Source organism: Episyrphus balteatus, chromosome 2 (genome assembly GCF_945859705.1).
Source record: "Episyrphus balteatus chromosome 2, idEpiBalt1.1, whole genome shotgun sequence".
In the NCBI taxonomy this organism is placed as follows: domain Eukaryota; kingdom Metazoa; phylum Arthropoda; class Insecta; order Diptera; family Syrphidae; genus Episyrphus; species Episyrphus balteatus.
The window spans coordinates 30,053,952-30,069,767 of NC_079135.1; the positions used below are offsets into that span (position 1 = coordinate 30,053,952).

Sequence of the window (15,816 nt, forward strand, 5' to 3'; positions counted from 1 at the left end):
ATTTGCCCCTCCATCAAAAAATACCATTATTTCGTAGGTATATATATTTTTTGTAAGGGATTGTTTTGATTTTTAATAATGATGGATTCTAAAATCTTCATGCAAAATTTGGTTCATCTACCATAACTTTTAAGGGTTTTTCGGCAGTAAGTTTGCAACTGTTATAATAATATGAGTTGACAGATTAAAAACAGGTATAACTTTTTCCAGAGACGTCAGATTGTCTTGATTTTAAATTTTTTGGAATCAACATTAAAAAATACCTTGAAATCATGTATCATATGTGTATATACTACCATAGCCTATTTTTGCTAATTTTGAAAATCTCCATTTCGCGATATGACCTTGAAATCGCGACAAGCGGACATGAGATTTTTCTAGACTTTTGAGATATGTTATAGAATGGCAAAAGGAAGATATTGAGCAAAAAAAATTTCTACTAACATTCATTCCGAGGTTAAACCCTTATTTGACTGGATTAAAATGAACTTTCTGTTTTTATTTTTAATAAAATTTGATAATTATCTAATTATCTTCTCAAACTTAGGCAAGTTTATAAATAAAAGACTGGAAGAAAATCGAAAGAACATTTTCCGATAAAAATATCCCAAAACAATCTTAAACTTTTTATAGCCATAATTGAACTTGGTGAATTTCCTTCCTAACCAACCCATACTTCAAGAAACGGAACTACAAGTGATCTTCATCAATTACACAAAAGTGAATATTCGGATACTTCCAATAAACAATGACCATAACAAAAATGTTGTACAATGTACATTTAAAAAATTTGTTTTTTATTCGGGGGTATTGTGATCTCCATGTCGAGAGAATCTTAACTGCCCGAAGCACCTACTTCATATATCTGATCCATACCTGTGATATGTGCAGGATTTGCAAAAACATCAATAAAAAAACTGGAAAGAAACCAACTAGCCTGGAAAATTTCATTATCAAATTTAAGGCAATTTATAAGCAGAGGATAAAGTTGCAGCCATCCCGATCAACTTTGAATGATACTTTACTCAATCTATGTGTTCTTAGCCAAAATTGAGGTTTTCATGTTACAAACCTAACAACTGAACATTTAAGAAGTACATCGGAAGGAGATTATTTTACTGTGAATTTCGAAATAGTTAGCAAAATCAACTATTTCAAGCGAAAAAAGTTAGTTGGGCTGGATATCGTTAGTTTCTAACATCCTTTTGAAAGGACTTTTAAAAAGTGGTTACGCTCTTATATTAACTATAAAACGGAGCGAATAATTGTTAATTTAGTTCTTTTAGAAGTATAAAATTTCAAAGAAATGCCGTAAAAAGGTGGAAGGTCAAAGGTTCAATACATATTATAAAACAAAAGCATCAAATTACGAGTATATCGGAAGAAGTGATACTCAATATATTGAAGAGTTTCCGAGCAAGCATTCCTGTTGCCAAAACTGGGGTCGAATCACGGCATACGTTCATTAACGTATAGCCGCTATCTGTCCCCATCATTTTCTACTGTTTTCAGTAGTGTACAATGCAATGTACTTTGGTCATGTGGCAACATAAACTTCTTCGTCCAGATGGCAAATTTGAAATCATCACTTAAAAGCATTATAATGCCGGAGCTGTTCCATGATCTAAACAAGGTAAGATCGTTTTCGAAGCCTGCAAAGCTGCTTTTCTTATACTAAAGCGAATTGAAGTTAATCTTATCGAAGCTGAAGTAAAATGAAATGTACGACTGGGTCGCATGAACTTGCTCTTAGAGCTAAAGTTGCTTATATTTTTAAGACTTTTTGTATAGAGATTTGGGAAATGTAGGAATATAAAAAAAAATTTTTTTTATATATAAAATTCGTTTTTTAAAAAAATAAAACAAAATCTGAAATCAAATTGCCCTCCAAAAAAAGTAAGTTTTATTTTATATATTAAGGTGCATTTTTAGAAAAAAAAATTTTCAAAATCGTTAGAGCCGTTTTTTAAAAAACTAATTTTTTATAAATAATTTTTTGAAAAAAAAGTTTTAAAATAAAATTGGTATGCCATTTTGTAAAAATCACTAATCAACATCTAAAAACAAAAAAATCAATGGCCCGTTTTCGAAATTTTTTTTTAAATCCAAAAATTATTTTTTTTTAAATTTTGTTTTTTTATTAAAATTATATAAATGCTTCTTCACAAAAAGTTTTGTTAAAATCAAATAAGCGGTTTCTGAGCAAATCGGATTAAAAAAAAAAAAACGGTTCTATGGCAGCTACTTTTAATAATGATTTTCAAAAAAAAAACTTTTTCATTGCAAGATAGACCTTGTTTTAAGACTTCTATATGAATTTTTTAAACAAAATCGTTGGAGCCGTTTTTGAGCAATTTCAATTTTACTAAAATCGGTATATGACAATTACCGTTATTTTTAGTCCAACAAAATTAATTCCAAAAACCCCTCTGGGGAGTCGCCAAATAACGCTACATACCAAGTTTGACATTAATTGGTCCATCCGTTTAGGCTGTAGCTTCGTATACAGACAGACGGACTTCCGGGACCCACTTTTTTGGCATTATCTACCATCGTAATGTCATGGAAAAATGTTATCTCAACTTTTTTTTTTTTGTACGAATGCATAACTTGATATAAAGTACCTATCTATATCGCAAGTAAAAAAGGTCATAAGGTGAAGTTGATATTCTTCTATGGAGAAGCGAGCAGAAGGCGATCATCTGTTAGAAGTATGGACAGAGGAACAGATCCCTAAATAATATGGAATATATGTATATATTGTTTTTTCAACCTACAAGCCTTGAGAAAAGGGCTTTTATTTTTTATAAACGATTGACGATTTTTATTGAAGAATTAATACTTTGTTTTGACAGTATAACATTCTTCGTTGGTTTAGAAATTTATATATACAAAACTGTTAATTCCAACATAATATGTATATGTATGTATGACACATGGGACACATTATTAAGAAAGCTCTATTCCGGGAAGTTTTCATCTCAATACAACAGTGCAGGAAGAAAAAGCTCCAACTTATTTGGTTTTCGCTACTTAGGTACTTGTAGCGAAATCTTTGGGCGCTTTAACGTAAAAATGTTTTACTCCATTCAAATAGAAATGATATATTCATATAAAATACTTTACACCAAAATCTCAACATTACATTCCATACCTTCTATTTTAAGTTAATTGTGTTTGAAATTTCAATTTTTTACCGACTTCCAAAAAGGAAGAAGTATTCCATTCGCGATATTTTTTTTTTTTTGTTACCTCATAACTTTGAACCAATTTTGATAATTATTTTTTTTTGTATTGGAAAGCTGGTGGCTGCCATGTGGTCCCATTTTAATTTTGTTGAGTTCTGGCCAAAGGAAGTATTAGAAAAACCATAAAACCCAGTTTTAGCCATGGAAGTCGGTTTTGTTTTTTGATAAAAATGATTATATCAAATTTCATGTTTTTTTTAGCTTTTATTCGTCTTCTATTATTTTTCTTTCAATTACATACTCAGAAATTAATAATAAAAGTTATTTTTCACACTGGTGGAGTATGGGAGTGAATTCTATTCATTTAATAAGACTTCTGTTTTCATAGGTTTGGAATGTTCCAAAATCTCCTGCATTCATGAGTCATTTCATTCATAATCAACTTTTGCAATTCATCAATACCTTAATTAGGCACTTAAAAAATATTAAATTCAATCAAAAGACTAATTAATTTTGAAATGCCTTTCTAAGTACATGAATGTATAGTCATCAACAATATAACAAAAATCATGTTTCCAACTGGTTAGATACCTATCTATGACGTCCCTATTTTTATACTACCTTATCAACAAAAACTAAACTTGATTTTCAGAAAATCAAACACGTTTATTTCATTTTCTGCATTAAAATTGTGAAATAAACGACCTTTGGCTACTCCCTCTTTAAAACAACACAACAAACAAACAAATTGGTCATTTTTCTTTATAATCAAAACATTTATTATATATTGCTAAACGTTACACTCCTCACGTGCACCATTCATTTGTTCACAAATTCTTATCACAATTTCTCTATATGCACCCTACTCTAGAGTGTTTTCATCGGTCAGTAATAATAAATGGTCGTGCGTAATCAAAAGATAGAAAACAAATTAATAAAAGTAAAAATAACACAAAATTTATTATCATGTTTGCCATCAAATATACTAACTAGTACTCAAACTGTTCAATGGAATTGTTTTTCAAGTAACCAATAATATAAATCTGATAAAGTCAAAAATTATCTAAAAATAGTTCTTCAAAAAACTTTCCGCCCATATTTATATATATGTATGATTATTTTTGTGGACCCTGAACACAAAAAAAAAAAAACAGCAAACAAACAAACAAAAAAAGAATCTTTTTTTCTGACGTATTCTGACAATCATTTTCACCACCTTAAACCAGCTAGTAACACACCGCAACCAAAGTGCTTATTGGGTCACCCCCCTATTATCTTATCAAATCTTTTTTACTTTTTGCCATATTTTTTGTTGATTTTTTTATTTTGTTCTGAGCCATTTTTAGAACAAACACCTAACCGTGTGCAATAAAAAAAAAAACAACAAAAAACACTCTTATACATGTTTGTGTATGAGTGTTTTTTGTATTTTGTTTGTTTGTTGATTATATAACGACCTTGTCGTCTAGAATGAATTCCAAATACTTTTTTTGACAAATTTTTATACCATCGCTCATCTGAAGGTCGAATAGTGTTAATGTTACGTGGAAATTCAGATCATCATTCAAAAAAAAAATTCTAAAAAAAAAAAAAACATCACCGCATATCGACCATCAAAATGAACTTCTATGAACTTTTTACTCAAAACTATTTAAACAAACAACAACTACAACACAACCTTCAACACAATTCCAATCGACAAGACCGACGACGAAAAAATGAAAAAATGAATCACGTGTCCCCAAAATAAGGTGAGCATGTCACGTAAAAAAAACGAGTATTTTGAGTGTTTTTTTTGTCAAACACCTCAAATCAGTTTGTCACTATCTTTGCTGTCAAATTTTATCTGCAATCTCAAGAAAACAAACCCATCGAATAAGATAAACAGAAGAACAAATAAAGACAAAAGATTTTTATGTGGAAATTAATTTTAGTTTTTTTTATTTTTTAGTTTTTTTTTTCTTTTCTTCTTAATTTTTTTTTTTAAATTAAATAACTTAAAGTTAATTTTTTTCATATACAGACATTTATAAAAAATAATATTAAATTAAAATTTTATTAAAAATAATTAATATTAATTATTATGTAAAATATTTTATATACAATTTTTAATAAATATTGATTGAGACCCATCAATATGAAGTTTGTCAATATATTAAATATTTTCTTATTATTGTTTAGTGCTAGTGGAAGACTTGAATGATTTCATTGTCAATATTACTCATTTTTAATTTTTTACAATTTATAAGTTTTTTTTTTTTTTTAGTTTAACTTAAATTTAAGGGATTTTTTTTTTATTTAATGAATGTTAATTTTTTCAATATTTTTTTTTTTTTACTAATTATTTACATGACTTGTGCATTAAATTCAATTTTAAATTGCATATAATACATTCACAGCAATTTGTACCTATACAATATACATGTTTTTTTTTCACAGAGCTTAATATAGTATGTTTTTTTATGTTTGAGGTAGAGTGATTCTTGCCTTTCTGAAGAGTTCTTTTTTTTTGTTTTTAGTTTGAGTGATTTTGTGTAAGATGAATATTGAGTGATTTTTTGTTGTTGTAATTACTGAAAGAGAGACTCTTGTTTCATTGAGATTTGATCTGATGAGCAATAATGATGATGATGATATTGAGTGATTTGTGAGGAAAATAAAAATTCAACTCATATTGAGTGAAAATAATAATAAAAATATTTTTTTTTAAGAGTTTAAGCGGTTGAACTCAAATTGAGTGGTAGATCAATTTTTTGAGTGTTTATTTTATTTTTTTTTCTTACAACAAAACTACTCAAGATCTTAAAAAACACTCAAGTTTTGAGTGGAATAGTTATTGATGATGTTTTTTTTTGTGATTTTAACTCAAATGTAATGATAACACTTCGTTTATATTTTCTTTTGAGTTTTTTTTTTTGTTAATTTTCACTCGAAAATATAAGGAAGATTGATGAATGAGAATGAGTGAGAATGAGAATGAAATTTTTCATGATATAAACATTTTGTTCGAAGAAAACGTCAGAAAATTTTACATATTTTTGTTTTTTTTTTTTTAAACTTCTACTAATTCTTTAAAATCTAATTAAGCGCGCACAGAAGAGGTATACTGCGGTTTTTCACAAGAAAAATTTGATTGAGTTGTTTTTTTTTTCTTCTTCTTTTCAGCTCCAAGTTGAAAAAATAACTCTCACCCGAGAGTAATTTAGGTATGTATCAGCAGCATCAACATCCGGCTTCACCACGATTTCTTATCTTTCTTCTAATTTTGTATAATGCTTCCAAAAAAACACCACTGAGCGCGAATGCCAATCAAGCTCCTTATTTGATACGCCACCAACTCAATTTGGTTATTCAAATGAGTTGCATGACTCTTCGGTTTCAGTCTTATAAGTGTATTAGTGTTTTGTATGTTTTGTGTGTGTCTGTTTGTATTTTTTGTTTTGTGCATCATTATTTTTTGTATCCACCTTATTTGGTTTTGTGCATTTTGTTTTTTGAATATGCCTGACCTCTTGTGACAACTTCACACAATACGAGAAAAATATTCACCACGGTCTCCATGGTTGTTCTTCTTCTTGTTTGATTTTTTTCACAACCAACGATAGAGGGGCCGCTTCAGGATTGTAATGTTGATGTTGGGCGGCATGTTGTTGTTGTTGTTGTTGTTGTTGATGATGATACATTTGTTGTTGCATTTGTTGGTGGTGGGCAGCAGCAGCGTGTGCAGCAGCAGCAGCAGCAGAATTACCATGATGAATGACAGATGGCTTACAATCCATTGCTTCATATGAATTCGCCGGACTTGGTGGCGCATAATGAATGTTGGTGGGTGGCGAGAGTGTGCGCTCATAGCTGGATGACGTATGCGACGAAGCTGATCCAGTTGATGCTGTACGCGATGGAATTGGCACGAGCATTGGTGGCTGATTGTTGTTGTTGGTGTTGTTGTTGCTGTTGTGTGGCATTGTTTGCGGGAGGACTAGGGCAATGCTGCCATTGGGAAGTTTTGTTGGAATAACTTGGAGGCCATTTGGCAGGAAGTAACCACCATTGATGGAGTGAATGATTTGTGGTGGTGGATTTGGTGAGGTATGATGCATTGGCTGATCTTGTTGTTCGGGTGAGCTGGGTGGTGATGGCAACATGTGGGATGGAGGTTGTTGTACTACCACAGATGATTGTTGTTGTTGTTGCCGATGATGATGATGTAATTCTGATTTGACACCATTAATGCAATTGCTTAGATGTTGTAATAGGCGACGTTTGACAACTGGATCGAGTCCGGGGAAACGGCTGACTTCATTGGCGCAATCAGTGAAGCCGGCTTTGAATTTGTTTATCACTTTGGGGTCGGCTGCCTGAGCTAAAGCGGCCTGTTGGCGTTGCAGTTCTTGGAGATGTTTGACAGTCTTTTCGAGGATGTCAGCTTTTTCCAATTTTGAATGACGCGCTGGCTGTAAATAGAGAAAAAAAAGAGAAAATAATGATTAGTAAATTTGCAAGGTGTGGTGAATAAAGAATAATAGATGATCTATTGGATTTTAAGCAGGAAAAAGTAGGAAAACTTTGGGGAAGGTTGATGATAGGAATTTAAAATTTTTTTATGGTGTGGTGAAATATGGTGAATAGAGAAGGATCGATGATCTACTGGGATATAAGGGTGAAATGGAGCCAATTTCTGGAGGTGTTTGATAGAGGAAAATTTGTTCAAAGTGAAAAATGGTAAATAAATTTTCTTGAAGTGGTGAATAGTGGTGAATAAGGAATTATTGATGATATTTTAGGTTCTAAGGGTGATAGGGTGTTAATTTTTTTGGGAAATTTTGATGAGAAAGATTTTTTCATTTAAAAATACTTACGTCTTTTTTAGTAGCGTCGAGGATGAGAGTTTTCAACTCATTTAAACAGTTATTAATCCTTGCACGTCGTCTTTTTTCCATGATCGGTTTATTTGACTGTAAATAAAAAAAAAAATAAAAAAATTAATAAAATTGAAAGATCAGAATAAATATTTATAAAATAATTAAAAGAGGTACATCTCGCACCCCCACAATATCCAAGAAACCATTTCACCGTCAAACCGAAAATAGCAAACAAATATCGAGGAAATTTTTTTCAAACTTTTTTTCGCACAAACCAATGGGATTCTAAAAATAATTCGAAAAGTCAATTTTATTTCGCTTTAAAAATCTGAATCTGAAAATAGATTGCACACGCTTGTGGTATAACTAAAATTAGAACAAAAAATTTCAAAATAAGAATGTGGAGCAGCATTCTTGATGTGTGTTTTAGTTTTTTTTTGCGTTTAAGAGAGTCAAAGAGACAAGGTCATGAAAAGTCTAAAAAGTGACCGCGAAACATTATGGCAAATATTTTTTTCAATATGCCACTGACCCGATGGTATAAGTGGCAAACCAAAAAAAAAAAAATTAAATAAAGATTCAGTCCCACATATTAACGCACCGGAAAGTTGCAATCCAAATAAAGTACGTCGGGGTTACCTACGTAAAAAACGCCCTCACTTTTTATTGCCGTCGCCAAAAAATTACCCACATCAAAAATGCGAAAACGGTTGTGAAGTGGCGGTGTCAGGTAAAAGCGCAATTTAGCTTAAATGGTGACACAGACGTCGTCGTTGTATAGTCAACAACCATACGACTACGACGACCAACAGCGAGGCGGCTATTTAGAGATACAATTTGCTTCACCTCCGCGTCTTGCATACATAAATCTAATGTGCTTGCGGGGTATATCCAATCCGCATTGAATTGAATTTAGAAAAAAAAAAAAAAAAACAACCAATCGTGCCAAATTGGTTTAATTAGACAATGTAAAATATCCACGCGCGTCGATCAGTTTTGGTCTCAGGCGATTTGCTATATTTGCGACGACGACGACCGCAACGATCGTCTACGCTATTTTGCCATTTTAGGGGCGCCCGGCTGTATTTGTAAAAAACGAAAATATTATTGAATTGTAGGTTGATCACACAGCAGAACTCATCAAATGTGGGCCCCGATTTCATCGTATTTGGCTGCACCATGATCATGTCATGATCCACCGACGCATTTTTTGCAAAATCCAATCCATATTTAAAAAAAAATGATAGCGCGGCGAAACGGCGAGAACGGATATTGTGGGCAAGGGTAGGTGGTTTTTATCTAAAATACATACCCGACGATCACTTTTGACTGGAGCATCCTTGAGTGTTGGTTGAGATCCGATTATGTTGGCGGTCATTGTTGCAGTTGGTGCAGTAACTCCAGTAACCATTTAGAAAAATATTTGATAATTTTTTTAATTCACAAAACTTTTTGTTTTTTTCTTTCTTTCACTTAAGAATTTCACTAGTTGTTTATTTTTTATTGGTATAGTTCCACTATTTTGTTTTTTTTTCAAAATTTCACGTAAAATATTTTGTATCAACACCTGAAGTATGTTGTATGTTTATTTATATAAATTCCGGTAAACGGGACGTGTGTATCAGTCGGCGTCCGATAAGCGAATGAGAGCTCTTCAGAATTTACCGAATATTAAAAGTATATTTTGTATTTTTAGCCGGCGAAAGTATCTTCACCACGGTGATAAGTACGTACGGGTTTGTTTCTTATAATTTATTTTTTGAAAAAAGTTCTCTAAGATAATTAGAGCTGTGTTTACCGTTCGAAGTTCAGAATACGACTGAATGTTGTCGATCGACGAGTCGAGAAGTACATTTAGATTTCTTCAACAAACAGCCACACGACTAGCAGCAGATACAGAGATAGTGGTGAACCTTAATCGAGTTTTTACGGCGAATTCGTATGTAATCAGCTGTATTGTTGCAAACACACGAACACACACATACATTGGCAATCAGGTAGACGGCGGTGATTTTTTTCTTCTGATTCGCTCTCTCGCTCGGTCTGTTGCTCAAATACTAAGGCAAATGACGGTGGCGGTAGCTGGCAAGCTATTGTTGATAAACACTTTATCCGAGGCGATGGCATTCCGTTTTCCGTCGGACGGTCATCGTCGATCGTCGTAGTCGTTCTCGTTGTTGTCGTCGTCCGGTGGAGCGTGATTCATGGAATACTACGTGACTGTATAGGGTGGGGACGCGGTTGTTGAATCGTAACATGGGCAACAACCAAGGCAAAACGGCAAGTGGAAGTACACAGGGCAAGGTTGTTTGGCGATCGTGTTTGTGTGTATCTATGAGATTGATCGCTTTGGAAATGTATGAGTGTGTGTAAGGTAAGGGTGGTAAGATTTGTTTGCCTTGTTTGAGACAGACAAACAGGGGAAGATAAATTCGCCGCAAAGCAAACATACACACAGCATCAAAGGTTCGGATTGCCGAAGATCGTTTCGCATAGTGATCGTGTCGTGTGCGGCGGTAATTTTGATTTATTTTCTATATAAAAAAATCACCGTTGGAGTGGGGATGAGGTCGAAATGATGATTCTCAGGTAGATTGAGGGGAAATTATTGTCTGTTGTTGAGTTGGAGAAAAAATATCTGGAGGAACAGGTATCTTATTTAATTCGTCATGATCGCACACACGGGGAGAGAATATAAGAGCGAGAGTGCGGCGAAATAGGAAAAGATCCCCGTTCCGTTGATCGTTGACGTCTTTGGTAGATTTTTTTTTAAATTCTTATTTTGCCCCATTCCTGGGTTAATGTTTGTGGTTTTTGTTTTGACTCTTCGTATGGTCTATTTTTTGTGTTTGTTTGTTGTTGTTGTGTGTGCCGTTTTGATGATCCACATAATTTTTCTTAGATCTAGATGAAGGTCGTTTGAAGGCCCCAGCCCATAGAATTCGTTGCGTCCGTTCCGTCGAAGTTTTTGACTGACAGCTCGATAAAATACACACGTTCTTATGGGAAGCGACCCATAAGCGACGGATCGGACGGAGACGGACGGTTTCGACGGAAGAAGTTGCCCAACTTTCTACTTTTTCATCCGTCGTATGGTTTGACATTGGTTGTCAACAATAGATCTGTTCATTTTTCTGTTTGAGAGTGCACACCGGGGAATTTCAGAACTAAATGAACTGCGTTCTTTTCTTCTCCGATTTTATGAGTTGTGAAATTTCAGTATTCATTAGTGAATTAATTGTAATAAAAGTAACATTTAATGATGTATCTTATAAATTATATCAATTAAATACTCAAATTCTGTTGTAGAGTTCAATTTTACTATGTCAAAGTCATATCTACAAATGATAATCTGTTATTAAAAATTGTTTTTAACTGAAGAGCAAGTACCTACATGAAATCTAGTCGCGCATTTTATTTTATTAAAAAAAAGAACAACAATAATAGTTAAAAATTTCTTGCATCAGAACTTCCTTAGTGCACATTCAGCGATAAAATATCGAACACACCTCGGAATTTGAAGTGAGCTGTCAAAAAACAATCCGTCGTACGACGTATTCTATGGGTCACCCCTTTCTGTCCCAAACTTCAACTTCAACGGATGGATTGACGGAACGGACGCAACGGATTCTATGGGCTGGGGCCTTGAGTTGAGTCTTATAGATATTTTTATATCTTGATTATTATTTTGTTGTTATTGTATTTTCTATGAATGAAATCGGGATGTATATTATTTAGATCAATGGATAAATTATTGACAAAATCATGTCATTTACTAATATCAGATATTAAAAGCAACTCAAACTCTTAATGATGTCGGTGTTTTTTCTATATTTTCTTTTCATTTTGCTGGTTGTTTGCAATGCTAATGAGGATTATTAGACTCGTCTATTAAAAAAAAAAAAACAGCGACGCGACTTTGATTGAGGCTCGTTTCGCATGCGACATTACAAAAACGATCAACGATGGAGTGTGGCATTTTAACTTGCATAGCAATTAGGTGGTATATGTTAGAGCGCCGCCGCGCCACTGCCGCCGCGGTATGGCGTAAAATTAGAATGTAGAAAAGGAAGTGATATGCAGATTTTGTTGTTTTTGTAGAAACTTACTTTGATTTGGTTTTTTTTTCTGCGGCGACAGACGGCGTTAAAGTGAATGTTTTTGTTTTTTTGGATTTTGGTTAATATCTATAGATAGCTGATATGATGTGTTTTATTGGATTTTAATTATAAAGAAAAATAAATGACTAACTAATGTTGGAGAGTTTTAAAATTAATTCGGAAGTCGTTTTTTTTATAACCTACTTTATAGGTTGTTATAAGATAAGAAAAATAAATGTTTTTACTATTTTTTACTGAAGAAATGACAAGCAAAAATTCAGAAGGTTTGGATAAACACATAAGGGCTGAATAGAAGGTCCGGGATCAATGGTCATTAAATTTATCTTGTGGTTTGATGACCGCAATTTTGAATTTTTATAACAATAAACCTATTCCACATGGTATGGCTATAAAATAGATACCCAGCTCAGATTTTGGGATTTTTTAGTAATCTTTTACGGGATTAAAGGATCCTTTTTATCTAAGCCTAAGTCCATTCTTCTATAGTTAGTTATTATAACTAAGATTTAAGTAAATATTTATTATTTTATTGAAAGATTTTGGTGTTAATTTTATTGTTGTTTTTAAAGGAGAGTGATTTAAGTGTTAGAGTGGTAGATTTATAGTTTCTACCTAAGGTCCCTTGCGTTGGTAGATGTTATTGGATGATTTATTCAAAGGATTAAAGGCTTTAAAGTGGACCCTGCAATAATTTGCCCAAATTTCAAATATAATAATTACCTATGCAATTTGAAAGTTTATAAAATCAATGGTATATAGGCGTTTAAGAGTACAATCGATAAACTGAAATGTGTGAAGTATGTATGTTTTGTTAATACAGTGGGTTGCCAAATTTATAGGGACAAACGAATTTTATTATTATTTTTTTTTTTGTTTACTTTGGCTCAATTTTTTTCGTTTTTGCCAAAGTACCTGAAATTTTGTTTGTCTTATTTAGTTATACTAATCAAGTAGATATGAATTAACATAAAAAAGGTAAAATTGTAAATCATAATTTTGGTAAAAAAAATAGTGGAAATAGGGCAGAAGCACAAAAAGACGTTTCCTATGGAATTCATGCCCGGAAAATTGCCAGACCGGTTCAATACTTATTTTTGTCCTATTCTCCCCTTCTCTCTTCTGTCCTATTCTCCCCTATTTTTTAACCAAGATTATGATTTTTTTACTTTTTTTAAGTCGTTTCATATCTACTTAAAAAGTAGGTATAACTAAATGAGACAAAAAAATTTCAGGTACTTCGAAAAAAAAACGAAAAAAATTGAGCAAAGTAAACCAAAAAAAAAAAAGATTTCGCTTGTCCCTATTAATTTGGCAACCCACTGTAAATCTTTTGTAGGTTTGAATACATTTCTTTAAACCAAATTTGTGAGAAACTATTACAAATAATAAATCTGAATTTACGAACCATGCACAAAGATTTTTAATTCAACGTTATTGGTGTGATTTAGATACCAACAGCTCAGAAACAATTTTTTTCGAAAGTGCCTTTGCGGTCACACTTTTGCAAATACAGTCAATATAATGGAGTCACAGTCAATTGGTTTAACTTTTGACGTCAAATTAACCCAGCGGTTAGAAGTCTGTTTTACTAATACCTAAGTTAATTATTTGCGTTTAACAACATCATAAGCTCATCAAATGCGTCAGTTATTTTTATAGTTTTTCTGGAGAGAATGACTTTCATTTATAAAAAACATTTAAAAATAACAAGAAAATATTTATGTATAAAGTATAAGTAAACTACTATTCGATGAAATGTGCACCCAATAAGTTTACTTGGAACTTTGATTATTTTTTTCACATTATTTTTAAAATTGTGAAACGTAAATGAGATGAAAAACAAGTTGAATGTAGCTTACTGACTAAGATACAAGCCTTTTGTATTTTTAGATGGAATATGAAAAGTCATTCAATACTTTTGACTGCTTTTGATCAGTTGAGAGTTGTTTGAAATGATGTAGGTTTAAATTTTAGTCAGTAACGGCCATATTATTCACTCTGGATTTAGTTTGGATTAAAGTTAATTTTAAATCCAATTCATTAAATCTGAATTTCATAAATCCAAGGATTTAATTTTTTGTTCATATTATTCACTCAAAAAAATTATGTGATTATTCAATAAATTTTGTATAATTAAAATTAAAATTGATAAGCACTTAATTAATAAGAAGTGTAGTTTTGCGTTTAGATGCTGTTGGTTTCAAAACTGAGTTCGACAGTATTAATGGAAACTGTATTATAAATACTGTTTGCATTCTTTCCATTTTAAAAATGTGACACTGTCTCATCGAATTATTGCAACACAAAAATTTTAGTTCACCAAGAATGTGTTTTAAGACAGATCTTATTTTTAGAATCTTGTAAAAAGAAGTGATTGCATTCGCGAAGTATTTTCATTTACTTCCAATCCGATAAAGTATTAAAATCTAGATATTAGATTGATTTTAAATTTGATTGGTTTTATTTAATAACTTAGTTTTTTATTTACAATATGTAATAAATACAATTATTTCAAAATCATTTGAGCATGGCATTGCCATCTGCCTGATTGACAAAATTTAAAAATACTGACAATTTTAATAATAATTTTAATTTTAATAATTTCAACATCCACAGAAACAAATTGAAAATGTAAACGTATCTACGTTATTGCTGAAAATTTTGAAATACTACGATTTCGTCACTTCTGCAGTGAAGGTGAGTAATGTTCTTAAATTCAGCAATGAAATAAATTCCTAAGTTCAGTCAGGAAATCCATTTTTAATTTTCAAGAATTTTCGTAAATGATACGTAGGTACTTTTTATTGTTGTTGACTCACGTCAGAGGTTGATTGTCAAAATTTAAACCCTTCTTTTAGAAAAAGCAAAGTCACCATGGTATGACGATTAAGGAGTTTAAATCTTTTGAATCAATGAATAAGATTTGCCTCACCTACTTTTGATGTATAGGTATCACATGAATCTATTTTATTTGTGTGTATTCATATGTGCTCAAAGTGATCGAAATTGCAAACAAAATTGATTGATTCTTTCCAAACGAAAATGCTTTTTCTAACTAAATCGTCTTCCACGATCACAACAAGACGACTTTTGTTGACTGGCCCTGGATATAATCCAGGAAATGGCCGGTTACTGAAAAGAAAAAAAAAACTTTAAAGAGGTAAATCGTAGCAAAGTAAATAGGCAACTATGGGTTAAGTTATTGTCGATAAAATATAAGCCCCAAAAAATGTATTTCACTTCCTTTTTTTTCAGGAAAATGGCAACCAAATCGATGACTTCGCGATCAGTCGGAGGTTAAAAATCATAGCCTTAAAGAGCACGCGTCTTAGATATGACTGTCATGTTCATGTGAAGTCCAATAACATACAATTTTCTTACAGAATAAGATCAATTGCCAGTACAGATGCGATCCATCGAGTTTCGTAGTTTGATTTTAACTTCTAAGCTTATCGGCAGTAGCGTGAGATTTTTGTAACTCCTATTGCTGATACGGATAGCTGCGCCAAAAAAAAAACACATAATTTTGAAGCCAGAACTAAAAATAGTGAATAAAAATACGAAAAAACTCCACTTTGATAGTGGTCCTTTTAAACCCGTATATTTTGTTTTGTGATTGACCTAGAAAATGTCTTTGAATTTTAG

The 15,816-nt window shown here is 32.0% G+C and overlaps 1 protein-coding gene across 1 annotated transcript; it reads right to left on the reverse strand.

The window, feature by feature from the left end:
- Window positions 1-6,076: 6,076 nt before the first annotated feature.
- LOC129910003 (protein hairy) lies at window positions 6,077-9,906 on the reverse strand. Its single transcript, XM_055987218.1, has 3 exons — window positions 9,363-9,906; window positions 8,048-8,143; window positions 6,077-7,642 (listed from the first exon to the last, which is right to left on the reverse strand). Exons 1-3 carry the CDS (start codon window positions 9,459-9,461, stop codon window positions 6,734-6,736), a joined length of 1,104 nt encoding a protein of 367 aa, XP_055843193.1. The 5' UTR covers window positions 9,462-9,906; the 3' UTR covers window positions 6,077-6,733.
- Window positions 9,907-15,816: the final 5,910 nt, after the last annotated feature.

Coding starts and splice junctions, on each gene's coding strand:
- LOC129910003 (XM_055987218.1), bottom strand. CDS start 9,461: ATGGTTACTGGAGTTACTGCACCAACTGCAACAATGACCGCCAACATA. Junction 8,144..9,362: donor CAGTCAAAAGTGATCGTCGG/GTATGTATTTTA, acceptor TTTTATTTACAG/TCAAATAAACCGATCATGGA. Junction 7,643..8,047: donor TCGACGCTACTAAAAAAGAC/GTAAGTATTTTT, acceptor CTCTATTTACAG/CCAGCGCGTCATTCAAAATT.